Source organism: Mustelus asterias, chromosome 9 (assembly GCF_964213995.1).
Source record: "Mustelus asterias chromosome 9, sMusAst1.hap1.1, whole genome shotgun sequence".
Classification (NCBI taxonomy): domain Eukaryota; kingdom Metazoa; phylum Chordata; class Chondrichthyes; order Carcharhiniformes; family Triakidae; genus Mustelus; species Mustelus asterias.
In genome coordinates this window covers 30,827,460-30,846,518 of record NC_135809.1, presented here as the reverse complement: position 1 = coordinate 30,846,518, position 19,059 = coordinate 30,827,460, and the positions used below count along the sequence as shown (strand labels likewise).

The 19,059-nt window shown below is 44.8% G+C and overlaps 1 protein-coding gene across 1 annotated transcript in view; it reads left to right on the top strand.

The window, feature by feature from the left end:
- The first annotated feature begins 4,936 nt into the window (after window positions 1–4,936).
- Window positions 4,937–19,059, top strand: part of LOC144499095 (uncharacterized) — a 28,723-nt gene continuing 14,600 nt past the window's right edge. The window contains exons 1-3 of the mRNA XM_078221171.1: window positions 4,937–5,368; window positions 11,102–11,238; window positions 13,655–13,744. Coding sequence (XP_078077297.1) covers window positions 11,106–11,238; window positions 13,655–13,744 — 223 coding nt within the window. The 5' untranslated portion in view covers window positions 4,937–5,368; window positions 11,102–11,105. The remainder of the gene's footprint in view (window positions 5,369–11,101; window positions 11,239–13,654; window positions 13,745–19,059) is intronic.

Here is a 19,059-nt window from a genome sequence, read left to right as displayed (position 1 = left end):
ATGGGTCAGGCTCAGACACGTTTGTGTATTTGTATAATTGGCCTGCCTGAGGTTTGACTGTTTGTCTTTAATATGCCCAAATCTTTAATTTAGGGTATCCAATTTTATCAGCCTTAAAACTAGGCCCTGTTTATATCACCACAACGCCCAGCACCAACCAATTTGAAATGATCCTGGTCCCTTTCCAATGGTGCAAATTGGATCTCAGCCAGAAAAGCAGCATTTAAATATGCAAACACCATTTGACGCTAGATTCTCTCAGCACCTGGGACGTTCCGACCTTCAAGCACAGCATAAGAAAGACGTGAATCACTACTGGTCTCCACCGATGAAGACCAGGCACGAAGGCCATGCCATTGGGCTTAGAGCCCATTAAAGCCCCTACATAGCATTGCCCAACCGGCATCCTGGCAGTGGCCACAAGGCAACCTGGCTGTGCCCACTGGGCATGCCAGAAGTGCCAGTTGGGCACTGCCAGGGTGCCGGGACAGTGCCAAGGGAGTGTGATCTGAATAGATGTGGGGCCTGAGTGGGGGGCTATGATGGGGGGGTCTGCAGGAGTGGAGCAGGAAGGGGGTCATGATGGGGACATGTTGGGGCTCACAATGGGGGTGCATGTCAGGGGTCAGGCAGGGAGATCTATCAGGAGGGCCTCAATGCTGATGACCTGTGTTGGGGAGGGGGTGGGAAACATGCTGCCGGTGGGTGGGGTCCTGATGTCTGGCGGGAGGTGTCCTGATGGTTGGGCGGGGGCTGGGGGAAGGAGAGAGGGGGTTCTCCCATGTACAGTGAGATTGGGACATCCTTGTAAAATGGTGCCTGACCACTCTGCAGACGGCCTTACAGGCTTGTTTAGATTCCCCCCCCCCCGCCCCCCCCCTCCAAGAAGACTTGAACAATATCCAGGGCTGACAAGTGCAAGTAACATACATGCCACACAAGTGCCAGGCAATTACCATCTCCAACAGGAGAGAATCTAACCATTGCCCCTTGACATTCAATGGCATTACCATTGCTGAATCTCCCATTATCAACATCCTGGGTGTTACCATTGACCAAAAACTGGACTGGACTAGCCATACAAATACTGTGGCTACAACAGCAAGTCAGAGGCTAGGAATCCTGTGGCGAGAACTCACCTCCTGACTCCCCAAAACCTATCCACAAGACACAAGTCAGGAGTGTAATGGAATACTCTCTCCTTGCCTGGCAAAGTGTAGCTTCAACAACACTTAAGAGGCTTGACAGCAACCAGGGCAAAGCAACCCACTTGATTGGCATCCCTTTCACAAACATTCGCTCCTTCCGGCACCAACACCAACACCAACAGTGGCAGTCATTTGTACCACCTACAAGATGCACTACAGAAACCTATCAAAGCTCCTTAGACAACACAATCCAAACCCACAACCACTACCATCTAGAAGGACAGGAACAACAGATGCCTGGGAACATAGCCACCTGGAGGTTCCCCTCCAAACCATGCACCAGGGGAATATATTGCTGTTCCTTTACTGCCACTGGGCAGAATCCTGGAGCTCCTTCCCCAACAGCACAGCAGCGGTTCAAGAAGGCAGCTCACCACCATCTTCTCAAGTGCAATTACAGATGGGCAAGGAATGCTGACCTAGCCAGCGAAGCCCACATCACATGAATGAATAAAAAACACACTAATTTCTCCCTAAACTTCAATGATGTCTCACCATCCATCACAAAGTCTAAGATGCTACAACTTTGATTCCAGCCATTCCTACTCAGTGAATTGTGAACTCAACAAATACAGGGATTGCAATATTCTCACACAATGGTGCACATGAATTGGCACTCCATCGTGCTGCACTGTCCCTCTGTGCTGTATTATCCATTAAAGCTGTTAGAATTGGTGTAAACACCTAGCTCTGACCCAAGAAACATTGAATGTTAAAAATCAGAATTTATCTATTTTGTTTTTTTTACCTATGAGCGTTTCTATTTTACCTATTAGTGTTTCAGGGCGGCATGGTAACACAGTGGTTAGCACTGCTGCCTCACAGCACCAGGGACCCGGGTTCGATTCCTGGCTTGGGTCACTGGCTGTGTGGAGTTTGCATGTTCTCCCCGTATCTGCGTGGGTTTCCTCTTGGTGCTCCGGTTTCCTCCCACATTCTGAAAAATGTGCTGGTTAGGTGCATTGACCCGAGCAGGCGGCAGACTGTGGCGACTAGGGGAATTTCACAGTAACTTCATTGCAGTGTTAATGTAAGCCTTACTTGTGACTAATAAATAAACTTACTTATACTTATTTGACTCGGGATCTAGCACTGAGGAACAAGACCTCCTTCCTGCTGTTCACCTATCAAAATAAATGCCTTTCAAAGCTGGAGGTCCCTGACTGCTTATCTCCTCAGGATTTATTTGTTAGTGTCACAAGTAGCCTTGCATTAACACTGCAATGAAGTTACTGTAAAAATCCCCTAGTCGCCACATTCCAGAGCCTGTTCAGGTACACTGAGGGAGAATTTAGTATGGCCAATGCACCTAACCCGCACATCTTTCAGACTGTGGGAGGAAACCGGAGCACCCAGAGGAAGCCCACGCAGACACGGGGAGAATGTGCAGACTCAATATAGTGATCCAAGCTGAGAATCGAACCTGGGTTCCTGGCGCTGTGAGGCAGCAGCGCTAACGACTGTGCCACCGTGCCGCCCCCATTTCAGCAGCCGTAGCCTGAGGAAGAATCCCCCTTCTTATTGGGCAAGCTGCCCACATGGGTGTATGTTTAGTTCTGGCAGCTAGCTCTCCCCAAATTTCAATCGATGCTTGACAAAATCAAATGGTTTGCACCTCCTGCAACCATTGGGTGGACGTAGTGAGTTCTCTGCCCACCATCCGTCCAGTGAATGCAAAACAGAAAAATGTCTGATTATCCCTGAATTCTAAACCTTGGTTTTAATACAGGGCAGGTAGGGAAGGTGACAAGCTGCTGTCATAACACCAACACAAAGGCCAAGTGATATTAACATCCGGACCTTATTTTAATCTGACTGATGGCGTCCCCATCTGATCATATCAGAAAATATGCAGCCTACCTGCAGTGCAACTTTTCAAAGTGGATCATCCTGGAACTAGTTAAAAGACTGCAATGTTTAAAACAAGGTTGAGTTCTGGTTGTTAATTTTGCGTTGAATTCTGTCGGCTGTAATGAGTTGGGGGGTTGCTCCTGGATTTTCAGAAGGTCACAGTGGAGGATGTCAGAGAAAGGAGTGGTACACACTTCTCTAGCATGGTAGGATCATCACCAGTGCAACTACCCAGCAGGCTGGATAGAGGTGGATGAGAGGAAGATTGCCAACAGTATCACCCCCAGGGGACTGGACTTAGTTTAGGAAGCGCTTCAATGATCCTACAGCGCTCAACTCTCCATGGCTTTCAATGACACCTGCCAACAGGCCTTTCATCACCCTTTCTCTTTCAATAATTTCCTCCCTCCCATCATATTCTTCAGCACCCAACCAAAAGGCCCCAATGCAACACCTCTCTTTCTCATTCCAAACATCTCATTCACACCAATACTCACCTCTTCACACCAATATTAAAAACTATCCCAAATCACATCCTAACACTTGCACAACCATCACCTTCTCCAAGTGCTTCTTTCCAGCTTCTCGTACGATACAGGTGCCTCTACCCTCCCACCTTGTGAAGGCAGTAAATGGTGATGAGTGGAGCAGGAAGGAGTCAGTGGTATTGTACACTATCATTTTGTTCCTGGAGTGCTCAGACTGTGAAAACTGAGGCTAAAGTGTGCTTGGCTGCCTTGATGTAGACACAGGTTTCTGCTACTTGCACTTGCATTTCATACAAACCACATAACTTGTTTTCAGGGTTTAATCATCGATCCAAAAAACCAAAATGCTGTACTGAGGAGTTTTCTAACCATCTTTTACTGCTGGTTTAGTATGACTCCCAATTGACCAGGGGGTATTTTTAAGCACCTCGATATCTTGATAATGAGCATTTTTCTTTCCAACATGAGTAAACCAAATTATAACCTATTCTAGAATCATAGAATCCCTACAGTGCAGAAGGAGGCCATTCAGCCCATCAAACCTGTACCAACAACAATCCCACCCAGGCCCTAACCCCACGTATTTACCCTGCTAATCTCCCTGACACTAACATTAATTTAGCGTGGCCAGTCAACCTAACCTGCACATTTTGAGTGTTGGAGGAAACCAGAGGAAACCCACACAGACATGGGGAGAATGTGCAAACTCCACACAGACAGTCATCCAAGGCCGGAACTGAACCAGGGCCCCTGGTGCTCTGAGGCAGCAGTTTTAACCACTGTGCCCCTGTACCATCCAGTCGTTAAAGAGCTCTTTGATATCTTTTGCAAGCGCAGTTTCACTCCAGTTTAACCAGTTTTGGTATGAAAAAGATGACTAATTTCAATTTATTTACATATCTTTCAACGTGATAAAACAACATTTAGCTATAGGTCTAGTTTGTTGATCTCTGTGACTAGTTTGATTTAGTCTTCTTAAACACATTATTAATCATTAGCTTGACTGTGCAACCACATCAGAATCAGGGGAGATCTTAGTTACTGCAGGTTAAAGATCCATTTGTGGATTCTTTTGGAAACAGCAAACAAGATTAAAAGATCAATATTGCCTTCTGGTAAAAAAAATACAGGTCACAGTTTCCCTGGAGATGTGACTGTACACACACACAAAGATGCCGTTGGCTGCTATCACATCATGAATGTTCATTTTATGTAAAATTGAACTTTAGGGGTAGCAGAGTGGTTAGCATTGCTGCCTCATAGCGCTAGGGAGCTGGACTTGATTCCTGGCTTGGGTCACTGCCTGTTTGCACATTCTCCCTGTGTCTGTGTGGGTTTCCTCCAGGTCCTCCGGTTTCCTCCCACAGCCCAAAAATGTGCCGGTTAGGTGCATTGGCCATGCTAAATTCTCCCTCAGTGTATCCGAACAGGCGCTGGAGTGTGGTGACTAGGGGATTTTCACAGTAACTTCATTGCAGTGTTAATGTAAGCCTACTTAGAAACTTCTTAAGATAAATTGTACGGAGACATGGTGCTGCAAAAAATGATTCTCAGTGGATATTCCCACGTCGATTTGATATTTTAAAACTTGGAAACCTGAGTGCATAATGTGGTCAGGTCTATATTTAGAGTGTTGAGAGTAGCTTGCCTGAATTGCACAGCAGGTCTGGTGCAAGTTCTCCTTCAGCAAAGGGAATCTCAAGTAGTATGTTGTTTAAATGAGAATATCTCCACAATTTTGTAATTTTTCTGGGTAACTCTAAGAACTCATTGGTTTGATTTGTGCCTCACTGAATTTCATTGGATTCACCATAAAGCCTGGTAAGTCAATTTTATTTTTGGTGTCAGCGGCGTGAGTCGTTGTGACTGCTATAATTGAGACGCTGAGTTTTTATATGCCTTCACGTAACAAATGGAGACGAAACAGCAACCGTTCATTAATTTTCTATTTGATATCAGATTACTCTGAAAGCTAATTGGTGAAGCAAGAGTTTAAAATGAGCAAAAGTCCTGAAGCATACCAGTTATGACAGAGATCCTGAAAATTATTGTTTAAATTTGATTTTAACATAAGTGCAGTACAGTATGTATTTTTACAGATTTACCAAACCCATGATTCTCCAAAGCCTCCATGTGGGCTTATTTCAATATTCGATCAGCGAATACTTTCAGCTTTATGTCACTATAAAGTTCAACTTCTGTCGGTGGCTAATTAAATCTCTCACTGCTGTGGGGATTCTACTTGGTTCACAAATCTAGACCCATAATAGAAGATCAATAATCCAATGGGAGAAGGTTAAACTTAGCTGTCAACTAAGCTCTCATTTTAGCAGAAAACAAACAGTGAAGCTTTTACGGCCCAGTTGGGGCTGCTGGAACAGCAGTCATTACCTCAAGGCATGTTACGTGTTGATAATTTAACAAACTATTTTGCATAAGTGGTTGATCTTTTGTGGGCATTGCAAGTGTGCAGCTGGATTTAATGGCACCCAGCAGTGAGTTGGCAGGTGGCATAATAAAATGCTCTGGTGCAGTGCTCGTGCCTATCCACCTGCCCTGTCCCACCACAATTGTACCAGTGGCGGGTAGCAGTTGGACCCACCTGTGAACCAACTATGGCCATTAAGTGATCAAGGGTTACCTAATGGCCTGTGGGTGGCTGCCTCACGGCGCCAGGGACCCGGGTTCAATTCCAGCCTCGGGTCACTGTCTGTGTGGAGTTTGCACATTCTCCCCGTGTCTATGTGGGTTTCCTCCGGGTTCTCCTGTTTCCTCCCACAGTCCAAAGATGTGCAGGTTAGATTGATTGGCCATGCTAAATTGCCCCTTAGTGTCAAGGTGACAAGCAGGGTAAATGCATGGGGTTACAGAGATAGGTGGGATTGTTGTCGGTGCAGGCTCAATGGGCCAAATGGCCTCTTTCTGCACAGTTGGGATTCTATAATTCTAGGATCCTGCTGCTGTAAGTAAGCTTTCACTGCACAGTCTGGTGATGGACAAGGGGGGCGTTGGTGCCCATTTAACGGGCCATGTCGACCCATCACAGGACCTACACAAGGTGGGTCCTCCACCCCCCACCCTTGCCCTCACTTCTTCCTTCCCTCGTTGGCCCCTACCAGCCTGGCCCCAGCAAAATCCGCAGACTAACCTAAGGTCCTGGTTCCCATGCAGCAATGCCTTCCTTCTGGCCTTGCTGCAATACCAACAGAGGCCACTGCTCCCAGTGGCGCTGCCAGTACAGGAGAGCTGTTAGTCTTTGATTGGTGAGCAGCTCTCCGCGCCTGAACTTCTCGTTGCTGGGGGCCAGAAGTCCCACCTCAAAACAATTAAAGGCCAGTCAGTCATTAAATGGCTGCAGGATGAGTGCGCTAACCAGAATTGGGGGCAGGGCCACCATCCCCAACGTAAAATTCAGCTGTTCCAATGATGCCACCTTCTTGATCTTGACCTCCATTTTGTTTTATTCTTTCTTTGCTTTGTCCCAATACAACCACCACCCACCTGTCCCATCCCCACCACCCCCCACCCCCACCCCATCGACAGGGTCATCTGTCTTTGTTTTTCAGTTTTGCTTTCAGTGAGCCTTGACGTTTGTTCACCTATTTTCATGTTCTGCTATTTTACCTTAATGCCACCATTAATGCCCCTTTTGTCTTGTGTCCATGATATCTTTGTCAATTTCCCTTTAGCTCCGACCTATCCCTGACCTTCTGTTCTGCCCCAGCTCCACCACCGTCTCCAACAATCTGGTTCATTACATTGCTATCCCTCTTCAAGTCTATAGAAGAGTCATGTGGACCCTCTGTCTCTCTCCACAGATGCTGCCAGACCTGCTGAGTTTATCCAGCATTTTCCATTTTTATTCCAGCTCAAAGCGTTGAGTCCAAACACATGGGTTTAGAACTGGGTTCTAGGGTGGAGGGATAATTGGATTATTCTCGGGCAGGGGGAATAGGGCTAAAGAGGCGGCACGGTGGCACAGTGGTTAGCACTGCTGCCTCACAGAGCCAGAGACCGGGGTTCGATTCCTGGCTTGGGTCACTGTCTGTGTGGAGTTTGCAAATTTTCCCCGTCTCTGCGTGGGTTTCCTCAGGGTACTCTGGTTTCTTCCCACAGTCCAAAGATGTGCAAGTTAAATTGATTGGCCGTGCTAAATTGCCCCTTAGTTTCAAGGGTTTAGCAGGAAAAATATGTGGGGTTATGGGAATAGGGCCTGGGTGGGATTGTGGTCGGTGCAGACTCGTTGGGCCGAATGGCTCCTTCTGCACTGTAGGGCTTCTATGAAATATATCACACTGTCAGCCATTGCTGAGTTAGATGGTTTTGAGTACCTAACTTAATAGCAATGAGGCAGGTCTCTTTCAGACTTCTGTTTTAGAAACAGACTGAGTTTGATTTACTTTCCAATTTATTATAAATTCATTAACCTCCAGGACAGAGAAGTGCTTTCATAAAATTATCACCCTTAAAGAAGAGATTAAATTCAAGAACCACTTCAGAAAGTCAAGCTCCTTGCAGCTCACTTCAATATTAAATTTGTATCAATTTTTTTCTGTTTTGAGCTAGTGGGCTTTAATGAAATTATCAGGGGTCTTATAAGAGAACAGTAACACAGTACTCTAATCCCAAAACCTGGGCTAAGGTCCAGAGACATGAGTTCAAATCCTACCCACAACACCTGGGAGCTTAAAATTCAATTAATTAATACATCTGGAATATTAAACTGCGCTAGCCTCTAATAATTGTCATAAAACTCAATTTGGTTCACTACTGCCAGTTACACTACTACATTGAACTGTAACAGTTCAAGGAAGCAGCATACCACCAGCTTCCTGAGGGCAATTAGGGATGGGCAATGAATGCCAGAGTTGCTCTCATCCCAAGAGTGAATTTAAAAAAAACTGACATAGAAAATGTACTGATTTAAGCATCATGAGGAAGTTAGAATTAATCATTGTCATCTTGTGTCATGACTATAGAAAAGTGCGTTATAGATATCATAGAATCATAGAATCCCTGCAGTGCAGAAAGAGGCTATTTGGCCCATCGAGCCTGCACCGACCACATTTCCCACCCAGGCCCAACCCCCGTAACCCCACATATTTACCCTGCTAATCACCCTGACACTAAGTGGCTATTTAGCATGGCCAATCAACCTAACCCGCACACCTTTCGGACTGCGGGAGGAAACCGGAGGAAACACACAGACACGGGGAGAACATGCAAACTCCACACGGACAGTGACCCGAGGCCGGAATTAAACCTGGCGCTGTGAGGCAGCAGTGCTAACCACTGTGCCACCATGCTGCCCAATGTAAGAGGGAGTCTGTACGTGGCAAAATGAGGGTAAGATAGAAATATAAAGGTTCAAGAAATGACAAAGGCCTTACATTAATCCTTTCAAAACTTCCAGATCAAATAACTTCAGCTCAAATCTATTTTCAGATGCCAGTTATGCATATGTTCTTAAGGAACATTTGTACTGGCACTAGAACCAGATCATCCCCAAGAACCATCTCTAAAGAAAATGGATTCATGGTTTGAAGAGTTATCGGGTCAATTCCCTGACAGGTGATCTCAGCGAGGAGTATGGCTCACAAAGAGTGTAAGGAAATTGCAAGCCTGCTGCATCTGATTTTCTATTAATTACAGAAAATCAAAGCTCTGAGCCTGCGGTTTTGAGACATTTTGTCAGAAACAACTTGTTGGAAAATCCAAACATCACAGCTTTCGATAAGATAGAAATAGGGAGATGGTGGTGGAATAGCTTGGAACAAGAAAAAAAAAATTTACAAAATCTGCATTAAGAAGCATCTTTCTGATTTTGCCTTTCTATGTATATTCTAAATCCTCCCGTACAGCTTTAATGAAGTTAAACTAAAACTTTCATCTGTGTACAAACCCAGAGATTGTTGGCTACTTTTTAATGAAAATACTCCCTTTCATGAGTTCCTTCTTTTTTATCTATTGTTGATGGAAAATCTGGGGAAGTGATGGACTAGTGGTATTGTCGCTAGACTATTAATCCAGAAGCTCAGCTAATGTTCTGGGGACCTGGGCTCGAATCCCGCCACGGCAGATGGTGGAATTTGAATTCAATAAAAAATATCTGGAATTAAGAATCTACTGATGACCAGGAAACCAATGTCGATTGTCGGAAAAACCCATCTGGTTCACTAATATCCCTTTAGGGAAGGAAATCTGCCGTCCTTACCTGGTCTGGCCGACATGTGACTCCAGAGCCACAGCAATGTGGTTGACTCTCAAATGCCCTCTGAAATGGCCTAGCAAGCCACTCAGTTCCAGGGCAACTAGGGATGGGCAATAAATGTTGGCCAGCCAGCGATGTCCGTGCCACACTAATGAATATTGCATGTATCACTTTGTGGGGAACAATCTCCATTGGTGCTTAAAACATTTCAGTTCAAGATTTGCTGATATATATTAGGTGGGATTTTCTCAAAAAAAGGCAGTGTATGTCAGCGATGGGAAAAAACAGTGAGGAAGCCGCTAGCCCCAAAGGCTATTGCTTGGCACATAGCCAGAAAAAAAGGAAGAGGCGGGACAAATAACATCTGCCCCGCCAGCAACTTTGGTTAAAAAGGGCGCCCGAATACAACTAAAAATAGAATCATCCCCCACTCCCGGGGGGAGTATTTGGGCGGGACCCTCTTCCCCCTGAGCTAAGTACTCACCTGAACTACTCTTCATAGAATCATAGAATCCCCACAGTGCAGAAGGAGGCCATTCGGCCCATCGAGTCTGCACCAACCACAATCCCACCCAGGCTCTATTCCCGTAACCCCACATATTTACCCAGATAATCCCCTGACAGTAGGGTCAATTTAGCATGGCCAATCAACCTAACCCACACATCTTTTGGACTGTGGGAGGAAACCAGAGCAACCAGAGGAAGGCTATGCAGACACAGGGAGAAAGTGCAAACTCCACACAGACAGTGACCAGAGGCCGGAATTGAACCTGGGTCCCTGGCGCTGTGAGGCAGCAGTGCTACCCATTGTGCCACCCGACTGTGCCATCGTGCCACCATACTCTGGTGGGTTCTGCTCACTAGATGCACGCCTGTGCGAGACCTGTCATGATACTCGTCTGCCTGCCCTTTCGCTGATGTGAATGGACAATCTAATGGGCAGAGGACTATTGGGCATATAAATAGTATCTAAAGTTAAAGTTAAAGTATTCAAATGGAGTCCCTGAAGTTGAGCGCGGGATTCCTGTCACATCATTGGCGGGGACAATCGGAATGGGAAATCCCGCCGGTGTGAACCATGTGTATGGATTCCTGTTCCTGCCACCAACCCTGCCTCCCGTCCCGTCCCCCCAAAATTGGAGTGCAAAATCCCCCCTAATATCCATGACTTTAATTTTTTAAGAGACTTGAAAGCCTCACTCAATCTTATTCTCTCTAATTGAAATAACGTTATAATATATGTACAGAAATAGTCTAAAAATAACCCCCTTGTGAATTTGAATCCTGAGTATCAAATTAGTACAGATTTACAATTTAAATTGCTACATAACTTTGTTTTTCAGTCAAATGAAAATGCAGAACGGTTTGAAGGATTTAACCCTTTTTGACTTGGATGGTGAAAGCAAACTCTATGTGGTTGATTCGATAAACAACTTGCACAGGGCGGATACTTGTGAAAACCCCTGTGATCCATCTTCAAGTAGGTATTATGGCAAAATAACACCTTAACAATACTTTCCATCTACCTGATGTCAGCCCAGTGGTTAACACTCTCACCTCTCTGAGTCAGAAGGACGCATTTCAGAGACTTGAGTATAAATCTGGTTGACACTCCGAAGGAGTGCTGCAGTGTCAGAGAAGCTACCTTTCAGATAAGGCATTCAACAGAGGTCCCCCATCTGCCCTTTCAGGTGGGTGCAAAAGCTTCCGCTGCACTATTTCAAGGAGAGCAGGGAAATTAATATTCCTCAAAGCAAAATCATTAAACAGATTGGGTGGGATTTCTCCCCCCCCTCCCCCCCCCCCCCAAACACTGTCAAAGGGGTTTCCCATTGCTCGCACCCTCTGTTGCCATGGATCTCTTGGCAAGGGGTTGCTGTCGACGGGACCAGAAGATCCTGCTGGCAGGAACAGCTAGAAAATTCCACCAATTATCCGGTCGCTTTTTGCGGAACCTTTCTGAGCATAAATAGAGTCCAGTGTGTCAGCAGCTGAGTCGGTGCTAGCGGAATCTAATAGTCTCGGAAGAATCTCGACAGTCAGAGGAGGTGGTGGTAGAGGGTTGTCGGTCCTAGTTAGATATCAGAATCTCTTAACGCTATTGAAGATTCAGTTACCCCTAGCTCAGAGAACCCGGGTGCAGAGTTGCGCTGCTCCACAAGAGTCTGGAAGACCCCAGAGTGACTGACTTTGTGAATTTTGCCAAATGGCCCCTCTTGCAAATTTTATTTTGACTGTATATATCTGTACATAAGAGTTTTTGGACGTATTGTATAAAATAACTTAATGGGGAGGATTGTGGTAATGTGGCCCCTTTAGGTGCAAGTGTTTGTGGGTAATGGGACCCTCCTGCCGGGGGAAGCACGTGAACCAGCACCTATTGCGTGTTAGGGCGCGGATCCTGGTGGGAGGGAACCTTTAGTGGAAGACTGGGAGTTGATGGAACCAGATCTGTACCTGCATTGAGCTTGTTTGTATATAGTTTTATCTTTCCTTCAATAAATCACTGTTGTGATTCAAGGCTTCCTCGTCGTGATACCTCACGATACAACAGGGTTCAGGTAAAGGACGGTCACATAGGCAAGGAATTGAAGTTTAATGATGCTTGTGCAATCGTGGAACAATAAGAATTGGTAACTTCAAGACAAGTGGCAGAAAAAGTAAATAAACAAAATAAATGTGATTCTGCTACATAAATAAGCATTTTTGTTTGAGTTAATAGCATAGTTGTTCCCTCCCTCAAATGATAAAGGAACAGCAACTATTTTGTTTGGCATGTGATGTGCCCCTGTACACTTAGCTAGAGCCAATTGTGTTATCAATCCTTCATGCTTCCCTCAAATCTTATGTTATCTTTCACAAAGCACCGACATAGCAATGATCGAACTGAAAGTTCTGCTACCACTCACCCTGAAATACATACTACTCGATATCCGCGGTGGTCCTGACACCATTTCCTCAAAGAAGCTGCGACTTGCTTACAAATGCTTCAACTTTCCTCCAAAGATACTTGCATTGGTACCATTATCCTCCTGGGGCTGTCACCACTTTCACACTGTGGAGATGCCGGCGTTGGACTGGGGTAAACACAGTAAGAAGTTTAACAACACCAGGTTAAAGTCCAACAGGTTTATTTGGTAGCAAAAGCCACACAAGCTTTCAGAGCCTTAAGCCCCATTCTTCAGGTGAGTGGGAATTCTGTTCACAAACAGGGCATATAAAGACACAGACTCAATTTACATGAATAATGGTTGGAATGCGAATACGTACAGCTAATCAAGACTTGATTAGTTGTAAGTATTCGCATTCCAACCATTATTCATGTAAATTGAGTCTCTGTCTTTATATGCCCTGTTTGTGAACAGAATTCCCACTCACCTGAAGAAGGGGCTTAAGGCTCTGAAAGCTTGTGTGGCTTTTGCTACCAAATAAACCTGTTGGACTTTAACCTGGTGTTGTTAAGCTTCTCACCACTTTCACACCCCAGAGAGTCATTTCTACACATCTTCCTTTGGTCTCATCCATTATCATGTAACACCGTGTATCCCTTATACAATTGTCCCTCTATCATGTATATTTAAAACAATACTGAAAGGCAACTGACAATATTTGACACGTTGATATATCCAGCAAGCATGATGCATAAAATATTAGAATTCTTACTAAATGTTTTAACTTGAAAATCCATAAAGGAAATGACATTCCTACCTCTATTCAAACCCTGTTGGCCCAAAGATCCTGTACCGTACATAAGGGGACAACAAAAATATATTATTTAATTAATTAACATATTCCTTTTGGTAATGGCTCGCTGGAAATGATTCAAGTGGCCCTGCGGCACAGTCATTTAAACATGTTGATTTATGTCAAGTTATTACTCTATAAATCTCTCCTAGATTCAGCAGAATGTGGCAGTGTGGCTGAAGAAAGTGAAGCACCCACAAAGGGATTGTTGAAAGATAATGGGAAGAAGGAGCCTGAAGCAGGTATGAGACACAGAATTCAGAGTGGGCAGATAGAGGTTAAATTTTTTAAAAAGAGCTGCAACTTGTGTATACTGGTTTTGTACATGTCATTGAAATAATTTCCTATACAGACAATCAAATATACAGGTCCAACATGAATGTACACATTGTCCTTAAGTAGTGTATTATTAACAGTATAACTCCTCTAACAAAATTATCTTAATGACGTCATGCCAGAAGCTAAAACCACTCCAAGATGGAATTAGCGTGTTCACTTTATTGTGCAGATATTTCAAAATCTGTCTGTTTTAAAATAACACTCGTGGGTTGCACTTTTGGATCACTGGTGATGTATGGAACCTGTTGTGTCCATCAGTTGTGGGAATCAAGAGTATTTTCTGACTGTTTTGTAGGCAGCACTTATCCTGTACGTTTATTTATACCGACAAGGTGAAAGATGAAATAGTGCATTTCTATTATGTACCTGGCTGGAGTAATGCAGACCTGTTTTTCAACCCCTGACAGCATGCCTAATTAGACTCAGAGCAGCATTCTCTGGTGGTAATAATGATTTTCACAGTAACTTCATTGCAGTGTTAATGTAAGCCTACTTGGAAACAAATAAATAAGTGGAGCTTCTATTCATCACACAGCTGTATGACTTAAATATCTATTGTAGGGTTCATGATCCATATAAACCTAGCAGAAAATAATAAGCAAAGACTAACAAAGTTACAAACACACATAAAATATGAATTTCAGGCAAAGTCAAGAATGTATTTATAGCCCTTAAGTAAAATAGATAATCATCAATTGCTAAAGCACCATAACTAACTTATTTTATTGTCCACAATGTATTCACTAAGGGTTCAGCTCTTTGATGGTAAATGTAACCTGTAGGAGTGATTTGACAGAAGTGGAGACTTTTGCCAGTTTAAGCACATTCTGGAATTCAGATACACATTGTCACAACTCTCCAACCATCGAATGGTTGCAAAGGCACAAACACTGATGTTAATACCGGCTTTTCGCAGGCAAGATTCCCTGTTAGCAGTGTAAAATTAATCCCAATGTTTTAATCCCAATTGTACTGCCCAATTGTTTTATCTGCCTGCAAGTCTACCCTCATAACATACTTCATCCCCCTGCTTTCCCTCACCTTATGAAACATCCCCTCAAATGCAACCCTTCTCCTCCTGAAACACTCAAACGCCTTCCCTCTGTCCTCTTTTTCTGCATTAACCTCTTAAGAGGTTGAAGGGAATCACAATTCAGGTTTTAAAATTTGAAACACATGCAGGATGTAGATGTAAACAGGTTCTTTATTTGAATGGTATTACTACATTACATCATGTAAATGCAATAAGGCAGAACCTGAGCTAGAAAAAGCTTATCCTCACAGATTGCTATCTAAAATAGTTAATGCTGTGTGATTATCTATTTTAAAAAGAACTGGACAAATATTTGGTAAAGTAAAGGGCTGAAGGTTGAAAGGACACGTATGTACACAGATGATTAAATATTTAATGCAACATGAAAGGTTCCAGTTTTATGGAAACCATGGGAACGTCAACTGTCTCAAGCAACCAGACAAGTGTAGAATGATAAAGGTTTTTGTAGCATTAGCTTTGCAACGTGGAATTTTCATTCAATTACATTCAGGATCCATAGAAATCAGAGAAAATTGGCAGCACATCAAGGCAACCTTCAGCCTTCATCCCTTCCTGTCGAAGCTACCCAGTCTAATCCCACCTTCCTGCACTTGGTCCATAGGTCACGGCTCTTTTATGTAGACAACTAAATACTTTTTAAATGTGGTTAGATGTTCTAAGACAGAGTTTCGGCCTCTACCAACCTTTCACGCAATAAGTTTGAGATTCCTATCTATCTCTGGCTGAAAAAGATTTCTTCATCTCCCCTCTAATCCTCCTACAATTATTTCTAATCCTCTGCTTTTTGACCCTTCTGCTAAGGTAAATAGGTTGCTCCTGTTTACTCTATCTAGGTTCCTCATAATTTTATGCATCTCAATTAAGTCAACCCTTAGCCTCTACTGTTCCAAGGGGAACAACCACCCTCCCCCCCCCCCCCCCCCCCCCAACACCCCCTCAGTCAATCTTTCCAATCCTGGCAACATCCTCATAAAGTCCACTGCACTTTCGTCAGTGCAATCACATTATGTCCTGTAATATGGTGACCAGAACTGTATACATTACTCAAGCTATGGCCTCAGTAGTTTTGTACATGGTTCTAGCATAACCTCCCTGTTCTTAAATTCTTCACATCAACTACAAAGGGAAGGCATGCCTTATGCCTTCTTCACCACCTTATCTTGTGGTGCTACTTCCAAGGATTTGTGGATATCCATTCCAAAGTCCTTTTGTTCCGCCCCGCTACTCAGTATTCTCCCTTTCATTATGGATTCCGTTGCCTTGTTGCATCTCCCAAAATACATTACCTCACACTTCTCTGGATTGAATTCCAGTTTGTAATGTTCTGCCCAACTGATCTGCAGTCTGAAGTTTTCCTCCTCATTGTCAATCACATGACCAATCTTTGTATCATCTGCACACTTCTTTATCATGTCCCCTGCGGTTGAGTCAAAATGGTTAATATAAACTACAAAAACAAGGAACCAAGTACTGAAGCCTGCAGAGCCTCACTGGTAACAGACTTCAGTCAACTATTACTCTTCACTTCATGCCAATGAGTCAATTTTGGATCCAATTTGCCACTGTTCCTTGGACCCAAAGGGCTTTTACTTTTTTTAAATTAGTTTTCCATGTGGGACCTCATCAATACCCATGCTAAAATCCATACTTATTGACTATACTTGTCACCTTCTCAAAACATTCAATCGAGTTAGTCAGACATGACCTTTCCCTAATAAATCCATGTTGATTGTACTTTATTTATGAATGCATACATAGCTTAATCAAGGTTTATACTGTCCCTCAGAATTTATGCCAGTAGTTTGCCCAAAACCAAAGTTAAGCTAACTGTCCTATAAATACTTGGATTATCTCTTCTTTTTTAAGCAATAGGACAACATTGGCTGCCTTCCAATTCTTCAGCATCACTTCTGTAGCCGGGAAGGATTGATATATGCTGATAAGAGTCTCCATCATTTCCTTTCTTGCTTTCTTTTAACAATCTGTGTATATTTCATCCGGACATGACAATATATCTACTTTCAAAGATGTCAATCCATGCAATACTTCCTCTCTTACAATGTTTATCCCATCCAATATTTCACACACTTTCTAATAAACACAAGGTCACAATCACCCTCTCCCCATCCCCCTTCCGTGAAGACAGCTGCAAAGTATTCATTAAGAAACTTCCCAACATCATCTGCCTTGATACATGGTGTGGTGAACCATCGTTGGTTCCCACTAGATAGTACTGAGCCAGGGTCTGGCCAGTACTACAAGTATGTATATATGTTGCTGTTGGGTTAGGGATGGGTTGTTCTACTTGTTGCTGTTGGGGTTAGGGTGGGGTTGTTACACCTTTGTATTGTAGTATTGTGATACATCCCAGTCGGGCTCCACCTCCTGGGAGAGGTATAAAGGTCCCTGCTCTGGCTGGGACCCCTCAGTCTGGGATCGTGTTTTTATTGGTAGCTGCCTTGTTACAGCAAATAAAAGCCTTTATTTCCTGAGCATCAAGCCTCGTGTATGATAACGCGCATCAATTTTATTTGCTGTAAATAAACTCTCGTCGAAGAAAAAAAAAGAGAGTATGGAGCAGATACTGAAGCCTGAACACCTTACACTAGATCCACGTGCGGTGGGCGCCTCTAACACCTTCGACCACTGGCTGAAGTGTTTCGAGGACTACCTGGCAGCCTCCGCAGCGGTCACCACAGATGATGACAGACTCCGGGTCCTCCATGCAAGGGTAAGCGACACTGCCTACCTCACGATCCGTGCGGCCACCGATTACACAAAGGCCCTCGAGCTTCTGAAGAAGCGTTATATTAAACCGCCCAATGAAATACACGCTCGTTACCTCTTAGCCACTCGACGACGGCAGTCTGGCGAAACGATGGAGGAATACGCGAACGGGCTCCTACAGCTAGCCAGGGGCTGTAACTGCAAAGCTGTGTCGGCTGAGCAGAGTATGAACGACCTCGCCCGAGATGCGTTTGTGGCGGGAGTCGGATCGTCGTACATTCAACTCAAACTACTGGAGAAAGGTAACCTTGACCTTACCCAGGCAATAGAACTAGCGGAGATGCTGGAGACGGCCTCCAAAAGCCTAGTATTGTATCCGGAAGACCACATGGAGACAACATGGCAGGAGCAGTTGCCAATCCCTCCTCGTCCCTCGGGTTCGAAATGCTGCGTAATGGTGTGCTCACACTCGGGCCAGATGACGGCAGCAGCTCCGGGCGGCCCGCGGTGCTACTTCTGTGGGGGAGCGAAGCATACTCGGCAACGGTGTCCCGCTAAAGCTGTGTTGTGCTCCGCCTGCGGAAAGAAGGGGCACTATTCGAAAGTGTGCCGATCTAAATCTGCTTCTAGGAACAGCAGTGCGGCCTGCGATTCCTCAGAGCTCGGTTCTTCGTCGTCGAAATCGTCGAGGGTTTCGTCCACGTGCGAGGCCAGGACGACGCCATTACGGTCGACGGAGTCGGAGATGTGTGACCACCAGGGGTCGCTGAGTTTGGCGCCATCACCCACATGCGACCTATGGGAGCGGCCATGTTGGTCAGTACCGACCGCGAACGACCAGCAGGGGTCATCCTCGTCAATTTCAGCTGCCTGCAGTGGCGCTCATGAACCAACGGTGGCGTCGATCATCCTGGACCAGGCCAAGCCTCATAGACTTGACAAATCTATGATGGACATTCAGGTAAATGACCACTTGATTTATTGCCTGTTTGACAGTGGGAGCACTGAGAGCTTTATCCACCCAGACACTGTGAAGCGGTGTGGACTCCGGATTCAACCTGTCAAACAGACAATTTCTATGGCATCAAGGTCCCGGTCTGTCACCGTGCTAGGGAGTTGCGTGGTAACTTTAACGGTGCAAGGCACAGTTTACGAGCGTTTCAAGCTCCTAGTGTTGCCGCACCTTTGCGCGCCAATACTTCTCGGACTAAACTTCATGGTCCACTTGAGTGTAACCCTACAGTACGGTGGGCCACTCCCTTCGCTTTCAGTGGGAGAACAGCAGCAGCCTCCAAATTGCCCAACGCCTGTAGCCTCTCGACGCTGAAGATCACCACACCCTCCCTGTTCCAGAATCTTGTGCCAGGCTGCAAGCCCATTGCGACTAAGAGGAGGCGTTACAGCGCTGAGGATCGGATCTTCATTCGATCTGAAGTT